The sequence below is a fragment of the Leguminivora glycinivorella genome, chromosome 7 (assembly GCF_023078275.1).
Source record: "Leguminivora glycinivorella isolate SPB_JAAS2020 chromosome 7, LegGlyc_1.1, whole genome shotgun sequence".
Lineage (NCBI taxonomy): Eukaryota > Metazoa > Arthropoda > Insecta > Lepidoptera > Tortricidae > Leguminivora > Leguminivora glycinivorella.
This window is the reverse complement of record NC_062977.1, coordinates 18,745,692-18,765,951: the sequence shown is the minus strand read 5'-3', so window position 1 is coordinate 18,765,951 and position 20,260 is coordinate 18,745,692. Positions and strand designations below refer to the sequence as shown.

Sequence of the window (20,260 nt, the reverse complement as noted above, 5' to 3'; positions counted from 1 at the left end):
AAGCTCACATCGGGCAAACAGTCATCACAGTAACAAAAATCATCATCATTCTGCTCTTTCTTCTTCCAGTTTCTCCATCTCTTTAACCTCCACCAATCTTTGAGCCACTGCCATTCCATCACTGTGACAATTCACTTGCAACCCACAGAATACTTCAAGTAAAACTAAAGATAGCACAAAGCTTGTCAATGGCTGGTTATCACCACACACACTAGATAACTATGATAAACTTGACACAAATTAACATACTGTACTGTATTACCTCACATGACATTGTTGCTAGAACAGACCAGTTATAAAATATGCATTGTATATCAGTGATTATAATGTGCTCATATATAAAGTAGTGTTAGTGTGGACATGTGCCTCGTACAATATGCACATACATTTTGTGGAAGACTACAGTAGTTTGAGATTAAACTAAAGCTATTTGCAATTCTTATCTATGGTAATCTTTAAATCTTAATGCAATGTTTACATTTTGTTTGATAAGGATTATTATGCATAAATATTAGTGGTTAGCCTTGTAGCAATCTAATAATGTGGATTAAGGTATTGATTAAAACTGGTCAAGTTAATACTATGGTAATTTACACTTTGATTTGTAAACAAGATATTAGCTTTGTTTATGTTTTGGTCAACCATTTGAATGTGTTAAATTAATTACACAAGTAAATGATTTGTTTCGACTTCATTATAAACAGATTTATATTTCTTAAACATGAAATAGAAAGATATCTATTGTTTACAATGTTGTATGTTATATAAAAAGTTATATTTACTTTGGGTGACTTTGGGCACTTTTACATAGACACAGGTATTATCCAAAATTTGAAATTAAATTTTTATTTACTTCAAGGCTTAGTTATTGAATGATCTTAAAAAATGTTGTGATTTTTGTAATGTGACTCACCCTTAAAACTGACAAAAACATGGTGAATGAACAAGTACAGTGTCACATGGACTCTTGCCAAGTTTATAGAAACAAAGAAACTCATTAAGGAGACTTATTGTCTTTAATTATAAACACAAGAACTTACTTTATTTACTGATTGATGAAAATATATTTCTTTACAGGTACTAATTATCTGTTATATTATACTATACTATTCTTTCTACCTATATGCATACCAGCTCTGTGACCTGCTTTCAGTGTATTTGTAGAGTACTTACTAAATATAAGCGTAAAGCATGCCTACGTAATCTTACTTACTGGAGATCTTATTGGGACGAGATTACCATCGTCACCGACATAGAACTGAGGCTGCTGTGTGGCTTGCCGCAACCCTTGATACCCATGTTCAAGCTCAGTATATGACATTACCTATATACATAAACTAGTATAGAAAATAGACTGGTGAAAAATATTACAATTAGACATACAAATACATTTATATCAAGAGGTAAAATTGATTTTGTAAAAGTAAAAATATATTTGTAATCAGCAGCTGGCAAACGCAGCTGATGTCAATGACGTCAATAGTCGATGACGTTTTGTTAACATGATGAATTTTATACCAAATTTTATCATAAATCATATTATAATTTTTATGTGACAATAGAAACAAATTATAATAATAATTAACATCATTTATATCAAAAATCTTTATAATAATAAAAAATTCTATAATACAAGTACATTAGAATAGACTATAATGAACAGGCCACTAAAGCAGCGTTTTTAAAGTTAGCTTGAACAGTACAAACGTCATATTTGTCACTGTCAAATTACGTCAAAGCTCTGTCAAAACAATAGGACACGTGAAGCAGGTTTTTTGTTTAATAAAGTTAAAAATAAATACAATACTAAAAAAGGAATATGTTAAAAGAAATTGAAACAACTATCACTCCGAGCGCGTTTTGGCAATCTGTTAATATCCTGATTACAAAATCGCATGTAGTAAATAAGAGGGTCTGGGGCTGCAAAGTGTTACACAAATGCAATTGCAAACCAATACCTTCAAACATATTAAATTGGTGCTTACCTGATCAGTGTGAAAAAGTAGACAATATAGATAATGTAGATTTATACTGTTTACTTACAAATTTACATCTTCAGCTGTGTGATATATCAGATTCAGATGATGCTATTGAGATCATACTCTCAGAGTTGCTCCCTAAAAATTATAGTGATAACCACGCTATTCAACTCATTTGTCTAGAAAAATACAGAAATCTGGTTACCATTTATGATGTTACACCAGAACATGAAAATCAGAATGTGTGCCCAAATTATTCTTACTCTTTGCAATTGGGTAACAACAGGATTCTTCTGAAAGCTAATTGTGGTCAGTAATGGTATTTTCATGGGTTTGGCAGAACTGTTAATGTTATATTAATTTGTTAATAATCAATTGTCTTTTTTTTTCAGAGTCAAACTCCAAGTCATTCCAGTGGCTCTTAAATACAGTCCTGCCCCAATTTCACAAATGGGGACAAGAATGTTTAAGTACAAAACCTAACACACAATTTTGTAGTCAATCTCTAGGCTTGGTTTCCATTGATAAATACTACAGAAGGTATAATGACCTAAAACTGAAGTATGGGAAAGAAATGGTTCAGGTAACACCCAAGATTATATTAGTACAGTTAGCAATAGTATTTCCTTAAGACTTTTGCCTGCACACATCTATGCAGAAGAGTAAATTTTCTGCTTTTTTAATTCTTGTCACTGTTTTTTTTTTTTTTAGATATGGCCTGAATGTACAGATCCTAGCAAATTTGTTTACGAAGATGTGGCTATAGCCACTTACTTACTTTTACTCTGGGAAGAGGAAAGAACACTGCAAGGCTCCAACAAACTTCAAAGTTTTGTGGACTTGGGCTGTGGTAATGGCTTACTAGTGTATATCTTGTTGAAGGAAGGGCACCCCGGAGTCGGTGTTGATGTCAGAAAGAGACAAATTTGGGACATGTTTGGTGCTGATGTCAAATTAGAAGTAAGTAGGTCTTGAAACATAATTTTTCCCACATTTTAAGAAACATAATTACAAATAATTTAATGTCTCTATTAATTTACTTTGCAATTAAAATATCATGTCTTGAATTTCCAGGAAAAGACCATCACTCCATCTGATACACATCTCTTTCCTGACACTGATTGGATAATAGGCAATCATTCTGATGAGCTGACTCCATGGATCCCAGTGATTTCAGCAAGGAGTTCTTACAAATGCAAGTTCTTCTTGCTCCCATGTTGTGCATATAACTTTGATGGCACCAAATACCAAAGGCAAAATTCATCTAAAAGTCAATACACTGAGTATTTGGAACACATAAAGCAATTGTGTGAAGACATTGGTTTTAAAACAGATGTTGACAGGTTGAAAATACCCAGTACCAAAAGAATTTGTCTTTTAGGCAGAGGTAGGACATATGATGAGAAGTCTTTTGAAGATCAATGTAACCAGATACAAAATCTTATTGATAAAGAACAAAGGAACAGGGATGATAATGTATGGATAAATGATTTTAAGCCTAGAGATCCTGTTGAAAAGGTCAAAAATTGTACTCAAGTAGACAAAGACTTGATACAATCTATTGTGAGTCACATAACCAACTATTTACTTGAAGGTTGTAAGGTATCAAATGTGTGGAACCCTGGCAAAATTGCTGAGATTAATAAGCTTGTACAACTGATACCACATGAGCAACTGAAAGCTTTAAAATCAGAGTGTGGTGGTTTACAAACACTGTTGAAAAACAATCACCACATATTCAGGGTCCAAAGTGGCAAAGTCCAGTTGAGGTATCCTAAAACAGTTGAAGAAGTAAAGAAGGATAGTCAGTACAAGAAGAATAAAGCTAAGTCTGGAAACATAAGAATACAGTGTCGGCCATGTTGGTTTTATAACCACCACCCACAGGGATGCCCACTGACAGATGACAAGTGCAGTTTCTTACATGCTAAGAGCTGACTAAGCAAAACAAACCACTAATAGTTTAGTAAAAGTGAAATGGGAATTTGTAAAATACAAAACGAACCACTAACGTGTCAGGTTTTTTTATAATAAATTTTTGTAAGTGCTCACTCAGTCCACACGTTTTGAGAAAGTTAAAAATGTAAATATCTTACGATTTGTAGCACCTAAGACACTCGAAAGTACTTCAACATTTAGTAAAAATTTTTACTAAATATCCACCATCTAATATTTTATATTCGTTATCTGGTTTTAAAGATATTCAGACATAACTTTTCTCATACAAATGTATCAAGTAGGGTGACTACACTATGTCGGCTCCTGATTTTCCCCACCTTCCCATTGTCATATTGAGATTCAGAGATGTCAGGATAATAACCATATCGACATGCATGCATTAAAAAGGACATGAATGATAATTGATAAGAAACAAAGAATATAATACTTCACTAGTAAGAAACCAGAACCTGGTAATCTAATCGCGCTAACAGATGAGCGTACCGGATTTGTAAGTGGGAGCGAGAAATAGTTATTCTTTTCTCGCTCCCACTTACAAATCCGGTGAACTATTATCAAAATTGAACGAAACTCCCCAATCTCAATATGACAATGGGAAGGTGGGGAAAATCAGGAGCCGACATAGTGTGGTCACCCTACTTGATACATTTGTATGAGAAAAGTTATGTCTGAATATCTTTAAAACCAGACAACGAATATAAAATATTAGATGGTGGATATTTAGTAAAAATTTTTACTAAATGTTGAAGTACTTTCGAGTGTCTTAGGTGCTACAAATCGTAAGATATTTACATTTTTAACTTTCTCAAAACGTGTGGACTGAGTGAGCACTTACAAAAATTGATAAAGGCAGAAGCGAGCCCTGGTGGAAACGTGATGACGGCATGAAGCGAAGGCGATATGTATTCAATTAAATAAAAACGTCTTGAGCACTCAACAAATTGTTTTATTTATTCCATATAAATAACGATACAATTTGCTTACATCCTTTAAGGATGTATCACGATTAAACTTCACATAATAGATTTAAAAATTAGACTAGAACTATAAATCGGCCATTGCAGAGCTCAGATAAAAAGGAAGTGACAAAGCCGGAAGAGAAAGCCAGTCTAGAACTGTCAAAAATATTGGTATTGCCAGTACAATTATGAAAAGGGTATATTACACGTTTTCCAATACTCCTCCTTACACTTTACATATTGTGATATCAATACTAAGTGAATATTTTTATATAAGCATGGCTCTACATATGGCTTACTTATAAAATACATGCTGCACGCTTAGAGTTTAAAAATAAAACAGGTACATATATTCTAAGTCATGCGGCTAAAATTATATACAATAGGAATGAATTTCAAATTTAAAAATAATAACATAATACATAAGAGAGATGAACTTTAGTTAATTTTGTAAAGATTTCACATTAAGACCTTCTCTAAATTTACAATGCTTTTCAGTGCACAAAGGTTTTGTTAATACATCAGCTATCATTTCATCAGTTCGCAAGTATTTTACATTTAAATGTCCTTTTTGGATTAGATCCTTGATAAAGTGATATCTTAGGTCTATATGTTTTGTGCGCTTATGGGAGTACTCTTTGACTAACAGTAATTTTTGAGCTGATTGGCTATCATTAAAAATGCAGGTTTCTATGGTTTTATCGAAAATTTCTGACAAGAAATTTCGTACAAAACATATATCCTTACAACAGTCACCAATAGCTACATATTCCGATTCACAGCTAGAAAGACTTATACATTGTTGCTTCCTAGCCTCCCAATTAATAACGGAGTTGCCTAATTTAATCACAAAACCAGTATAGGACTTGCGATCTGAAAGGTCATTGGCCCAACTTGCGTCAGCAAATGCTGTAAGGTTAAAAGTATTGCTCTTTGTAAAACAAAGGCCATAATCAATAGTACCTTTTAGGTATCTCAGCACTCGCTTCGCTATGCGCCAATGATTTTCATCAAAACATGTGTTAAACATACTGAGTTGGCTACATGCAAAAGATATGTCAGGTCTAGTACAGACGGATAAATACATTAAACTTCCTAATAATTGTCTGTACTGATAGACTTCATCATCTAAGTGAGTCTTGTTAGATTTTTCAAGTTTACAATTGACCGGTAACGGTGTAGAAACAGATTTAGACTTTGACATGTTATATTTAATTAGCAAACGCTTAACATATTCTTTTTGGTCTAAGGTTGTAACACCATTCTCTCTATGAACATTCATTCCTAGACAATTGTGTAATTTCCCTAAATGTCGAATTTCAAAATTGGTTTGTAAAAGTAGTAAAATACCATTCAAGCAATTATTATGAAAAATGTAAAAATCATCGACATAAAGGGCAATTATAATATACTCTTTATCATTTTTCTTAAAATAAATACATGGTTCACATTGGCTCTGTATAAAATTGTGACTAGCTAAAAAATCATGTATTTTTATATTCCACATTCGGCTTGCCTGCTTAAGGCCGTATAAGCTTTTCTTAAGCAAACAAACCTTATCACAGTTCTTAAAACCAGATGGCTGTTCCATATAAATCTTTTCATTAAGATCGCCATTTAAAAATGCGGTTGTTACATCAATATGGTCTATCTCTAGGTTCAGTTGTGTAGCTATAGAAAACAATATCCTCAAAGTGCTATGTCTTACTACAGGAGCAAATGTGTCCGTGTAGTCAATTCCCTCAATTTGACTGAAACCACGGGCAACCAATCTCGCTTTAAATTTAGCAGGCTTACCTGAAGTGTCTTGCTTCTTTTTATACACCCACTTGCACTTGACGATATTTTCATCAGCTGGTCTGTCTACCAAGATCCATACTTTGTTTTTAATTAAAGAGTCATACTCACACTGCATGGCCTTCAACCATTCTTCCTTTTCAGAGGATTGAACGGCCTCGCTATATGTGGTAGGCTCCTCTGGCGAATAGCCTTCCGCCATCAGTGATAAATCATAGTCTCTGAGATGTTGTGGCACATTACCTCTTGTACTACGCATGGGACGTGGCCTCAATGCGTCGGAAATAACCGATAGCGTAGGCTCATTGTGTGTAGACTCCGGCAGAGAAGAGACAGCACCCGTTGGAGCACCCACTTCATCACCATCGTCACAACCATCAAGTGATGACTCTGGCAGAGAAGACAAGGCGCCCTTCGGGACGCCATCTTCATCACCATCGTCACTTGCACCATCATCGCCCGTGCAGTAGTGTTCAGACAGCGGCGACCACGCCGGTGGCGTTGGTGACTCAGCATCTGAAACATTTTTAAAAGAGGATGAGCACTCAGCTGATTTATCAATTATATTGTTTTGAATGACATCATTAAATTCATTGTTAATAATTTGATTTAAATTAGAGTCATTATTAAAATTATTCTGAGCATCACAATTATTTTCATTATTTGGCAAATGAATATTAAGGCCATCAATTTCATAATTATAAAAATAGTTTCTACAAGTCTCTTTACAACTGTCATGTTTTCCTAAAAATTTATCCTCATTAAAAATAACAGACCTAGACTGCACAATTTTACGAGGATTATTTGGATCAATTAAACGGTATCCTTTAAAAGTTTCACCATAACCAACAAAGATGAGAGCTTTTGCTCTAGCATCAAGCTTTTGACGTTTTTGACTAGGTACATATGCATAAGCAGTACACCCAAAGACGCGTAAATGACTGATGTCAATAGGACGACCAGTCCACATGGTCTCGGAAATTCCACCCGCAAGCGCTCTGGTAGGAGATCTATTTTTAAGATAAATGGCTGTCATAACAGCCTCTCCCCAGTAGCGATTGCACAGGCCGGACTCCTGCAGCATAGCCCTAGCTTTATTAAAAATCGTTAAAAAGGCCCTTTCTGCAATGCCATTTTGAGCAGAATTGTAAGGGACAGTGGTTTGGTGTATGATACCATGGTCTTTTAAGATAATTGGCCAGTTTAGAATTAGTAAACTCAAGGCCATTGTCACTGCGCAAAATTTTAATAAATAAACCAGATTGTTTTTCTATCATATTTTTAAAGTTAATAAAATGAGATCTCACCTCTGATTTATGCTTCATAAGGTATCCCCACGTTTTCCGGGTGTGGTCGTCTGTGAAGGTCAGAAGGTAACGAGCTCCACCCCAAGTTTTGACTTGCATAGGTCCGGTCACATCTGAATGGATGAGTTCCAAGGGCTGGGTAGTGCGCTTCGTGCTGACAGCAGGATACGGTGAACGCACCATCTTGCCAGTCAAGCACGGCTCGCAACTACCATTCATGACATCTTGTTTCTGTAAAAGAAAGTTCATGCATTTCTTCCCATCACCTAGAACCTTCATACCTGCTTCAGACAAGTGTCCTAATCTCCTATGGATTAAGTCCATTGGGACAGTCGAAACAACGTGAGCATTCGCTGTCTCTTGCCTAGAGTGCAAGAGCTTAGAAGACTCCTCCTCAAAGGTGTGTCGTCCTTGAGCCTTATATTTATACAAACCATTATCCTTCGAAGCGATTATGATTGGATTGCCAGTGACTTTAACATTATCAAAGACTTTACAATGATCCTTATCGAAAACAACAGTGTAACCTCTATTAGTGATTTGGCTTACAGACAAAAGATTACTTGAAAGGTCCGGCACATGGAGGACATTGGTCAAACTAACATTAGAGCAAAAAGGGACCCTACCAGTACAATTACTATGTAATTTACTACCATTAGCAATTAAAATGGTTGAATTTTTACCTATAGGATCTTCCAGTAGCTTCCTGTCAGAAACCATATGTTGAGAGGCACCACTGTCAACCACAAAATCGTGGCTGCTGTCGCCTCTGCTGCAAACCATGGCCGATGCTAGCATTGTGTGGTTTTCCCCATTCTTCAGCTCCTTCTGGCGTTTGAAGCAGCGCTTAATTGTATGTCCGCTCTTCTTGCAAAATTGACAAAACATAGGTGATGATGATTTCTTCTTCTTGTACCCGAGGTAAGCCTTCAAACCTTCCTGATCACTTGCATTCCGTCGGTGTTCTTCTTGTAGCAACCTTGTTCGCACAACTTCCACCGATAGTTTACTTGTCAGACAGGCGGTCTCCAGGCCGGATACTAGGTTGTCGAACTCCTGTGGCAAACCGCTGAGCAGGATCTCCGCAACCACTTCATCCTCTATTTTCTTGTCTATATCAGAAAGCTGTTGAACCAGCCGCATAACGGCCTCAACATAGTCAGACATGTTGCCGTATTCGTTATATTCAATTTTGTGAAGTTGCCGCAATAAGAGAACTTTCCTGTAGAGGCCCTTAGACTCGAAGGCGTCGGAAAGCTTCTTCCATGCATCCTTTGCAGACGTGGCATCTCTTACATATTGATATAGGGACGGCTTGATCGTCAAACATATCTTGGCCAAAGCGCGGCTGTCGTGGGTCTTGTCAGTGTCTGTTCCATCCACACAACCCCAAAGACCATCTAGGGTTAGTAACATCTTCATTGCAAACTTCCAGTTTGAATAATTCTGTAAGCCATCAAGCTTCTCGACGGGAATGTGCCCGCCATTATGCTCGTTCTGTGAGTTTGACATCGTGACAATTTATTTGTTGAGTGCAATTGGGTTATATGCCATGAGGGACTGACATAACCTCAAAAAGTTAATTGACGTTTGAAAGTGAACAGCGTACCTTTCTTGGTTTCTTGAATCCGCCTCGCAGCATGATCTTCTGGGCTAATAACCTGATAAAGGCAGAAGCGAGCCCTGGTGGAAACGTGATGACGGCATGAAGCGAAGGCGATATGTATTCAATTAAATAAAAACGTCTTGAGCACTCAACAAATTGTTTTATTTATTCCATATAAATAACGATACAATTTGCTTACATCCTTTAAGGATGTATCACGATTAAACTTCACATAATAGATTTAAAAATTAGACTAGAACTATAAATCGGCCATTGCAGAGCTCAGATAAAAAGGAAGTGACAAAGCCGGAAGAGAAAGCCAGTCTAGAACTGTCAAAAATATTGGTATTGCCAGTACAATTATGAAAAGGGTATATTACACGTTTTCCAATAAAAATTTATTATAAAAAAACCTGACACGTTAGTGGTTTGTTTTGTATTTTACAAATTCCCGTTTCACTTTTACTAAACTATACACATATAATAGCGGTCTAAATCTTATGTTTTTCATCAAAATTCGGCTTTTCAAAAGTGTGTGGATTGAGTGAGCATAAGAAACTATTTGTAAAAAATTTAATACGTCACTAGGTGATCTAATATTTATAGAGGTAGGTTGGCCTATTTTTTACTAAATGTTAGTATATAAATATTATATGTTATATGATCAAACGAGCTTCGCAAGCGAAGTTCGATCGATATTATATGACTCGCTTCATTGGAAGATATAATTATTAAGTTTACATTATTGTAGTTTATTTAATCTACTGGCAACATATTGCACGCTTATTTTAGAGATTTATAAAAAATAAGTATTTCAATTGCCTCTAAACCCCACCCTCAGGTCGGTGTCAACCGGCGGTGGCAACCTCATTATTTTCAGAGATTATTCCAAGCAAAACTTTGGAATCTGGGTGTATCGGGAGGGAGGGTAATTATATCTTCCAATGAAGCGAGTCATATAATATCGATCGAACTTCGCTTGCGAAGCTCGTTTGATCATATATTATATTTCCTCGCTTCATTGTTCGATATAATTATTAAGTTTACATTATTGTAGTTGTTTAGAGACAAAGTTTTGCGTATGGCAATTGTGAAAACAAAATTAAATATTTATCATTCAATTTTGTTGCATAATTATTACTAAACAACTAGCAATTACATAGTTATGTAATTTATACACAAGATCAGTCTTATTCAGTAACGCAGTTCATAATTAATTATAGCAAACTGATCTTGCAAATAGGTCAACTATTTGACGATGGTAGAATTTAGGAAATATTTGCGAGGTTGAGGTCCAACCCGCAGTTTTTTTTGATAATGTCAAACATTGACCCCTGCCGAAACGGCAGTAGACGTGGTAGCATGGCGAGTGCCTGTGTGCACTAAATGTTGCCACGTCCATCCCGATCTCCGCTAGTACTTGTTTTATCCACCTGCTTATTGACTGTGCCATCGCGTCCCTGTGAGGGCGCTTCGCAGTTAATAAGAGGTGTTCTGAGTTCGGAGGCCCTTTTATCGCTTGTTAGAGTAAGATACTCGCGAAGGACCGAAGTCGCGTGATACGTTTCTTTAAGGTACGAAAGGAACAGTATAAGTATGTCGGGGCAGATGGTTATATCTGACACGATAATTTTTACCCCATTCGGGTAGTGTATATTCACTCATTTAATCAGTAAGAATGTTGGCACGCGATGGGCAGTGCATAATGCCAATAATACGACAAGCTTTTTAGTACTTAGGTAATCTGCTCTATAGTCGTATTTGGATACCATTCATCAATGTAATCCAATACTATTTTTGGATCCCAAGAGTAATTATATTTTGGAAAAATAGGTCTCATTTTAAATGTGCGTTTTAACAAACGTTTAACATGTTTTTTTTTTTTTTTTTTTGTCCTGAGAAACAGGGATAATGCTGACCTTATGATTGTTTATGGATCCATAATATGACGATCCTGCGTTAAACTGGTCCGTTAAAAATCTTAGAATCAACTTAATCGAACTACTAAAAAGGTTTTGATCGAGTTGTGATCAAAATGTCCACCATAGTTTAAACCACGTTTAAACGAAACGTTATATTGCTGAATGGTATTTTTAGAAATAGATGCGATCACATGAAGTTTCCTCAGATAACCTTTACCGGAGAGCACCGCTGCACCCAGGAGAAGGCGCTTGTGGAACGGATTCCTGGTGCTGTGATCAGAACAGACCTTATGTTCTTCGGGGCTCATGTAAATAATATCGGATTTTACTAGTGACATAAACAAAGGAAACTACGCTTGGGATTGCCAGACGGGGAAGCTAAACTTCCTGTTACTTTGTCATAAATTATCTTTTTTTAAAGATTTGAAATGATCGGCAATGGAGGAAAACTGTAAAAGTCTAGTGTAAAAGCATCTACAGCTGATGCATCTGGGTCTTTCCACCATGATAAGTAAGTGTACATTTGGCATTGGAGCGAGAAGAGAAAAGATCAATATCAGGCTCACCAGCAGTATACATTATGCGTAGCAGTCATCGATTTAATGGTAGCAGTATAAACGCTTCATGAGATAGTTCCCATTCAGTATCGAGATTCACATTTCGTGATACCCGGTCTACTTCTATATTGTTTTTCGTATATTTAATATTGATATACGATGCAAAAAAACCAAAGGTTTAGCTTCTTCGCACCACTGCCAAATCCGTCTGAAAGGGTCGGTCAAATTTCGAAATTGAACGTTGCCCATGCGATTTTCATCGCTTATATCAGTTATAGCTTTCGTATTGTCTATACGAATTAATATAAAACAGTCACAACGACGGTCATTAAAGAAATATTAAGAGGTAAACATACTGCTAACATTTCCAATTGGTTTATGTGGAAAGCTTTTTCCTCGGATCTCGACGCTCCGTGTGCAAGAGAATATAATATTCATCCCCCAGTTCGGATCATTTAATATTAGTTTCGGTAATTTAATTTTCTTACTATAGTTTGGGTCGCGTTGCAAGGCTAGAAATTTTTGGCGTTCTAGAATTTTAGTATATAGCCACCCAAATTTAGCTGCAGGGCATGCGTCAATAAGTACTCCGATCAGTTGAGATAATTCTCTAACGGAACAAGAGTGTAGTGACAGAGATTTTCTAACCATCACGTCGATTTTTCTCTCATTTTTCCCGTAGGTAAAAAAATCGACTGAGTTGAACATAAAACCTAAGTCTCGACAAACCTGTCGCGGTTTTAATGTCCTATTAGTATAGTTTATGACAAAGCACAAGCATTCTAGTAGGTTAACGTTTACGTTTCGTAAACACTCTACATAAGAGTACCCGACACATAAAATACCGCGCTAAAAAAGACCATAAGACAAAGCCGTAAATTCATTTAAGTTAATAAACTAGGGTTTTCATCTTCAAAATGGACGCTCAGATATTTGCGGCACTGTCTCGCAATAAGAATCAGTGGGTAAGCTTCCTTCAAATCAACTGTAGCCATGAAGCTACCTGTTAGTAAGTATAAGCTTAACAGTTGGTCTGTGGTTTTCCATTTTGAAATGTTCTCTAGGAATAAATTTGTTCAGCTTTTCGAGATTTGGAATAAAACGTTTGGTGTCATTACATTTTTGTGACAAAAACGTTCTCGAAATAAACTGGTCATGCTGTGGGATGCAAGGGACAACTGCATCCAGCTGAATTAAATTTTGGACGTACCTCCATAACGGCTTTTTCACTACTTGCCCAATTTATTTGGGGTACAACGTCTTGAAAAACCGGACGTTCAAAAGTTACCGAGCAACCGTTTTTAAGCGAATCTAAAATAACTTCATTTGATGTTATTTTTGACCAGCAATCATAAAAAATATTTTATTTTACCAGCGTGAGGTAACTGACTCATTGTTGAGGAGTGGCACGGGGCTTGCCCTGGCCTGCTGGTCTGGCTGGAGGGTTCGGGGTTGGTTGACTGTTGTCCTTCTCTGGGCTCCCCCCCCCCCCCCCCCCCCGCCGTTTTCGACTGGTAACGAGGAAGGCCTGACCCGTTTCCCTGAAACTGGTATTGGTTGCGCGCCGACGTTGTTGTCGAAGTTGATGGAGCCGTGTTGCTCTTTCCCGAATATACAGACTTTTTTATCTGTAGCCATTGTTTCTCAATTACTTTTGAGGCTTTTATTTTTTCCGGGAGTTTACTTCCATAGAGTAAATCGCCCGCATCTTGAATTATGGTCAAGAAGGGTTTTTATAACCTGGGTGTGACAAGCCTTGTACGTGCTTGGGTTTTGCAATAATGCAAGTCTGATAAGATGCGACAACTGTCGCTTAACAGCTTGGTAGCAGTGATCTTATATATCATCAGACGTCAATAGAACAGTAATAGCTCGGTTTATGGCTGTAATGCCTACACCCAACTGGCAGCTGCCACAAACAGCATGGCTGTAATGGCCGCAGAAATTTCTGCATGAAGCATCTAAATGCTTAAAAAAACGTACAATTTTCGGAGATAAGGTATTCTTTTAATATCTTATCCTTCAAATCTTTGGTAAACCCTTGCGGACTAATGATAACCAAGGGGAGGCTAAGTTACCGTGAATTTTTCCCCAAATATGGGTGTATGGTCGGTATATAGCCTCACCTAAACGCGGTAACCAGGTCTGGGTCCAAATCAGGTACTTTTGGAGCTGAATTTTCAGGAGTTGAGCCTGGCGCCGTACCCGCAGGGTGTTGCGTCTTCAGGTAAGATCTCCGGAACATTCTCGATGTATGGAGAATTCGAGTCCTGGTAATCGAGTTGGTTGTCCGGAATGTACCATTTCGGTCTCCGTGACTTCTTGTTCGAGAAAGCAACGGTGCTTTCTGAACAGAACAAAAACCAAGCCATAATTTAGTTTTATAAAAACTAAAATAAAAATAGTACCAAAATTGTGGGTACACTGAGAGAAAATACAACCAGTTTCATGTTCGTTCAACAAATTTTTTGGTTAAAATAGCACCTACGTGCTCTTTGGTTCAGACAACAAGCTACTTGACTTGTCATTTGAATCGGCAATATATTTGAATCAACAAGTCGATTTTATAAAAACAACTTGACACATATTGTTTTAAACATACGTTTGGCTGATTCAAACGGATAAACCGCAACAAGTCGAACTTGTTGAATTCACAATGCAAATTTCTCTCGGTGTAGATTTCACCCATATGCGCGAATGCGCGTCTTACTTAGTGTTATCTCGCGGATAACATTCAGTAACTAATGTTCATATCAACATGTGTTCGTAATAGAATCACCATGTCTTACATGAGTTATGCCTTCGTGTTGACTCACGGTCAACCCCCAGGCTCGCGTCTTGTTAAAAGTACGCGTTGTGTGATCATCCGTAGATGATGATAAAAATACTAGTCCACTGTTTTTCTTGGTCAGTGCGTTTTACGCTTTGGCATTGCCAACGACCAAGATAAACTTAGTATCAAAATATAGTGCAGTGGACGCGTGCGTCTGTTGCCGTGCACGAAAAAATAATGAGGTTGCCACCGCCGGTTGACACCGACCTGAGGGTGGGGTTTAGAGGCAATTGAAATACTTATTTTTTATAAATCTCTAAAATAAGCGTGCAATATGTTGCCAGTAGATTAAATAAACTACAATAATGTAAACTTAATAATTATATCGAACAATGAAGCGAGGAAATATAATAAATGAATATATTCACTGTTTTCGTTGGTAGTTTGTGAGAACTGAGTGAGCACATGTTAATGGCTGTATCTTTTGATTTATATCTTTTTACAAATTCAGAGATTCGTTTTACAATTGTTTTAGAACTTTTACTAAATGATCAGCATATTTTTTTTTATTTTCGGAAGGTGCTCACTCAATCCACACACACACACCACTAAACAGTATAAAAAATAATTTAATTTGACCATTCACATTTATTTACAACAACAAAAAATATAAGAAATATTTATTTAAATAAAGCTTTTTCCTGTTATATAAAACCTATACCACATAACCACCCAAATTATAATATGTATATTATTTTATCATATCCCCAAATATGAATTAAATAAGTTACATCTTGTCTTATCACTTTCTTATCAGTAATACAGTAGTGTAATGGATATCGGTATGTATCAGTAAACATTAACCCAGTTTAAGATAGTGTTATGATTTTATAATAGTTGTTATGAAATAGTATTATTCAACTTCAAAGAACTTATTCAGTTCACTTAAATTTCTCTCATCTACAAATTTGGCTACTTCATGTTCTCCCATAAATGAGCACACCATTCTCAGTGTTGTCCAAATTGTTGATGAACTGATATCTCCAGAAGTAGATTCAGGGAACATGTTCTTAGCTTTATATTGCTGGTTCAATGCTACTAGGAAATGCTCAGCTGCCTGCTTATGGGCACCTAAATTCATACAAGTGATGCCAACATTGTATCTTGCCCTGATAAACCCTGGCTCTAAGTTCAAGGCTTCATGATAAGCATCAACTGCTTCTTCAGATCTTTCACTATTTGCCAATGTTGCCCCAAGTCTATTCCACAACTTTGAGTCTGTATTAGCAACCATTAGAGCTGCCTTAAAGCAGTCTACAGCCTTGTCATATTCCTGGCTAATATTGAACACTACCCCTAGAGCATTTTGAACATCTGGGTCAATGTGAGAGGGATTCATTTGGGCAGCTCTGAGATACAGTGACTTTACATGAGCTTCTAGCTCTTTCAAATCTAGACTCTTAGGATCAATATCTTGAGGCAACAAATCACTGTACTTTGGGCTAGCTTTTAGCCAGTCAATTAGAGACATGAATGCATATCTAGGCATGTTTTCATTAGTGTATGCAGCTGCAAGTGTGATGTATGCTTCCAATTGCCTGGGATCAATTTGTAGGGATTTCTTTAATGCTGTAATTGCTAAGGGATCCTGTTCATTTTCAGCCTGTGTTGTTCCTAACATAAACCATGCTTCTGCTGAGTCAGGTTGTTGCTGGCAAGCAGCTTCAAAGCATAACACAGCCCCAGGAACATCACCCATTTTTAGTTTTTCTTTGCCTAATTCTAGTGCATTCTTATTTTCCAACATGACATTTCCTTCAGTAAATGCATAGTCCTCTGCTATACCGTTTGCAGCTTCTGAACTCCAGTAGTCTGAGTTGAAGCCATCACTCAACTTTGCCCATTCATCTTTGTACTTTTCTGCCATTTCATCAATTATTTCATCTCTGCTCTTCTGACTAGTCTCTGTTGTTGCTCCCAAGTTAAGCTCCCCTGAACTTATCCTCTTCATAAAAGACATAAATTGATTATAAGCCAATTCATCATCATTCTTCACAGTATCCACATACTCCTGGGCTTTTGCTCTAACATCAGTATCCTCAGGTTTCTGAAGATCAGACTCATTCACATATTCAATTTGAACGTTTGATTTATGTTGTTGCTGCATCATAGATTGTTGTGGCATGTAAAATGGACGTAGCATGTGCTGTGGCGGAATAAAAGAAGTTGAAGGGCCTGCCATCCATGGAGCTACCTGTGGTCTATTTCCAACCAGTCCAGGATTTATTGTAGGCTTGGATTGTTGAGTTCCAATTTTTTCCACCTCAGGAATATTGTTCAGTAAGGCGTTCATGTTAAAAGTTTGTGGTATTTGGGAGTTCTGTACCATGAATTCGTTGACAAATCTATCCGATTGAGACAGCGGTTGAGAGATAGCTGCATCTCGACTGACGATGTTGGACAATTGAACGAGTGAGTTATTGCCTCCGCAGTCGCCTCCAACAAGCTTATTTAGAGACATCTTCAAAAACAACACAACAAAAGTATGTATCACAGATTACTTAAAATTTATCGTTTACACACTAAACGGTGACACTGTTATTTTGTGGATGAAATACAATGGTTAATTAATTCAACACCATTTACAATTTATTTAAATAAGCTAATGTGTGCTAATGTTGTCATTATCAGAGGAACAAAGTCAAAGTACGTACGTGTGCAGTTTGTTATTTACGACTGTTTTTTTTTACGTCTCACACTGACGTGACGTCAAATTAAAGTAAAAAAAATTGATGTTTTTTTACATAACTTAAACAGCTTTTACGTTTCGTTATACGGTGAGCCCTTTCACTGCACACTTTCATTAATGTTATAAATATTGTCAATGTTGGTCTACCTGATTTTTCATACCAAATTGTCCAAAAAAATGACATTGCCCCGCCAGTGGCGCTAGTGCTGTATAATTCATCTGGTTGTCAAATTTTGAATACCAAAAATTGTAATTTCTTAATTTATGAAACAAACTGAACAAGGTAAATAATCGATTTGATAAGACATCTAATTTATCAATTGGCTGTGAAAAGAAATAGTCTAGAAGTTTTTATTTAGAAGAAATCTTATGTAACAAAAATGTTTACAGGTTATGTTTCGTCGGTCTCCAATATCTGCTTAAAACGTCGTTAACTTTGTTAATGTTCTAAATTATTCGTGAATATGTCGCCAACGAGTAGTGAAAACAGTGCAGCTAACGAAGAAACGACTAAGAGCCAAGTAGACCTCGATACAGACAAGTGGTTTGTATGTATTTATTTATTTATGCATTGATGTTCCCTTACACTAGCTATTCCCAAGACTTTTGCTGCTTGCTTGAAGCTCTAGGAGTAAAATTGTTGTAAAGAAAGATAAAATATAAATATCAGCTTCTGTATATGTGGAAAAGACAATATAAATATATTTTTAATGAACCAATTTGATCCCATCAATGTAATTTTTCTCATAATAAGTCCTCCAATATTACTTCATATGTATTGTTTACTGTTTAATTTATTTTCAGATAAGAGACTGTGAAATCTACAAGGATGAGTACAAAGAGTGCACAAGTTTCCGTGGTCGTTTCCACCAGTACTTCATTTTTGGCGAGACCCTTAACTGCAACCAATGGAAGAAGGACTATGATAACTGCTGCAAGTGGGAATCTGACAAGGATGAGAAGGCAGCAGTGAGTAATTATATCTCAAGTATTATTTATTGTATCTTGTTATTTTATTAATTTAAATCATGTTTGTAGGCCACTGTGGAGTGGACAATCTGGTCTGGCAACTTAACTTTAAAATACAAAAATGTCTTCCATACCATCATCATCCTCCTTGCGTTATCCTGGCATTTGCCACGGCTCATGGGAGCCTGGGGTCCGCTTTGACAACTAATCCCAAGATTTGGTGTAGGAACTAGTTTTACGAAAGCGACTGCCATCTGACCTTCCAACCCGAAGGGTAACTAGACCTTATTGGAATTAGTAGTTAGAATTGGAATTAGAATTAGTTCGAACCAGCGACCTCCGAAACGAAAGTCGCACGCACTTACTGCTAGGCTACCAGCGCTTCTTCCATACTACTACTACTACCATACCAAACAAATTATTGTCGCTCGGTAAATCAAATTTGCCTGGGCTGTTTCTAACTCTATATTTAAATTTAATGTTCACCTCTTGTAATAAGTATTTTTCTGCAATAGTTTTGCAGTTCCGCTGTCCAAGTTTGTTTCCAACCAACAAATATGAATTATATTTGTTTACAGAGTTGTATTTGATTGTGTTTGAGTCAAGCACAATTTTCATATATTTTTAAACAGCTCTGTTGGTACAATCTTACCTTGCTATTGCCATCTTTCACATCCACTTTATCTGCAACTTGTTACCTGTTATCTATGAAGAACATCTTTTTGAGTATAATATTAAATTGACAGTTCAATTCTATCATACTGTTATTTTTACAGGCAGCACTGATAGAGAGTGAAAAGGCGCGTCGCATGGAAAGACTAAAAGCTCACTACAGAAATGACATTTGGAAGAAGCGAGATGGCCCACCTGATGACTGGGCTAAACCTCTACCGGAGTGGATGCAGAAGCGACAAGAGAACACATTCCTGGACCATAAGGCTAAGGAATATAGAGAAGGCACTCTAGGAGAGACTCCTGGCGGATGGGGGTGTTCAATCATGTGATATATGTACAAATTAGTATTAATATTTATTAAATACATAGGTTTTTGAGTTTAATGACTGTTTTAATGGATCTCATGTCTGAATATTTTTTAAATATTCCTGATTATTGTTCATGTTGTCATTTTGTAAGATGCGCGCATATCTAATGTCATCCTTATTTAATGGGCAATAATTTCATACAATGTTGAGATTCATGATATGACAATGAGATTATGACTAATTCAACTAGTTGGAATAGTTTTTAACTTTTTGCTGATGAGATGAGGTCATGAGCACGTTCTCATTAAATTAAATTTGTATGACTATACTCAGTATAGTCATATAAATTTGTATATCAGTTAGATAAAGTTTATTTTGACATGAGATAAACTTCATTGTTCTGTCACATAAACAAAACAATCTCTAAACAACTTTTCTGTTTTCGAAATCCTCATTGTTAAAGTGGATTATGCCAGTGTATGATAACTATGTAGATATAAAATTTCATATAGTATAAAGGCTATTACAATTAATCACTTTTATTGAAATTTCTATACCTATGAAAGGGTATTTTTTTTTTTTGACTGTATTTAGTTATTTACTAATTCCATGTTAAATTTCGGGTACAGTCGAATTCATAAATATGTGTACATTTTTTTCACCTTATTCCAATGGGTTAAGGTGAAGAAATGTACCTACA

The 20,260-nt window shown here is 36.4% G+C and overlaps 3 protein-coding genes across 3 annotated transcripts; 2 read left to right on the top strand and 1 right to left on the bottom strand.

Moving 5' to 3' along the window:
* The first annotated feature begins 306 nt into the window (after positions 1-306).
* On the top strand, positions 307-15,586 carry LOC125227908 (probable tRNA (uracil-O(2)-)-methyltransferase). Its single transcript, XM_048132310.1, has 5 exons — positions 307-448; positions 2,372-2,562; positions 2,691-2,939; positions 3,054-3,932; positions 15,466-15,586. The coding sequence occupies exons 2-4, from the start codon at positions 2,554-2,556 to the stop codon at positions 3,915-3,917; spliced, it is 1,122 nt and encodes a 373-aa protein (XP_047988267.1). The 5' UTR covers positions 307-448; positions 2,372-2,553; the 3' UTR covers positions 3,918-3,932; positions 15,466-15,586.
* Positions 15,587-15,768: 182 nt separating this feature from the next.
* On the bottom strand, positions 15,769-17,575 carry LOC125227909 (peroxisomal targeting signal 1 receptor). The gene has a single exon (XM_048132311.1). The coding sequence runs from the start codon at positions 17,378-17,380 to the stop codon at positions 15,773-15,775; it is 1,608 nt and encodes a 535-aa protein (XP_047988268.1). The 5' UTR covers positions 17,381-17,575; the 3' UTR covers positions 15,769-15,772.
* A 207-nt stretch (positions 17,576-17,782) lies between these two features.
* Positions 17,783-19,635, top strand: LOC125227911 (UPF0545 protein C22orf39 homolog). Its single transcript, XM_048132314.1, has 4 exons — positions 17,783-17,891; positions 17,999-18,156; positions 18,413-18,577; positions 19,354-19,635. The coding sequence occupies exons 2-4, from the start codon at positions 18,073-18,075 to the stop codon at positions 19,579-19,581; spliced, it is 477 nt and encodes a 158-aa protein (XP_047988271.1). The 5' UTR covers positions 17,783-17,891; positions 17,999-18,072; the 3' UTR covers positions 19,582-19,635.
* Positions 19,636-20,260: the final 625 nt, after the last annotated feature.

What these genes read in the sequence shown, in the direction of transcription:
- LOC125227908 (XM_048132310.1), top strand. An exon ending in GTGCTGATGTCAAATTAGAA is followed by an intron (nt 2,940 to 3,053) that starts GTAAGTAGGTCT and finishes TTGAATTTCCAG; the next exon opens with GAAAAGACCATCACTCCATC.
- LOC125227909 (XM_048132311.1), bottom strand. Translation starts at nt 17,380, where the DNA reads ATGTCTCTAAATAAGCTTGTTGGAGGCGACTGCGGAGGCAATAACTCA.
- LOC125227911 (XM_048132314.1), top strand. Translation starts at nt 18,073, where the DNA reads ATGTCGCCAACGAGTAGTGAAAACAGTGCAGCTAACGAAGAAACGACT. An exon ending in TCGATACAGACAAGTGGTTT is followed by an intron (nt 18,157 to 18,412) that starts GTATGTATTTAT and finishes ATTTATTTTCAG; the next exon opens with ATAAGAGACTGTGAAATCTA. An exon ending in ACAAGGATGAGAAGGCAGCA is followed by an intron (nt 18,578 to 19,353) that starts GTGAGTAATTAT and finishes TTATTTTTACAG; the next exon opens with GCAGCACTGATAGAGAGTGA.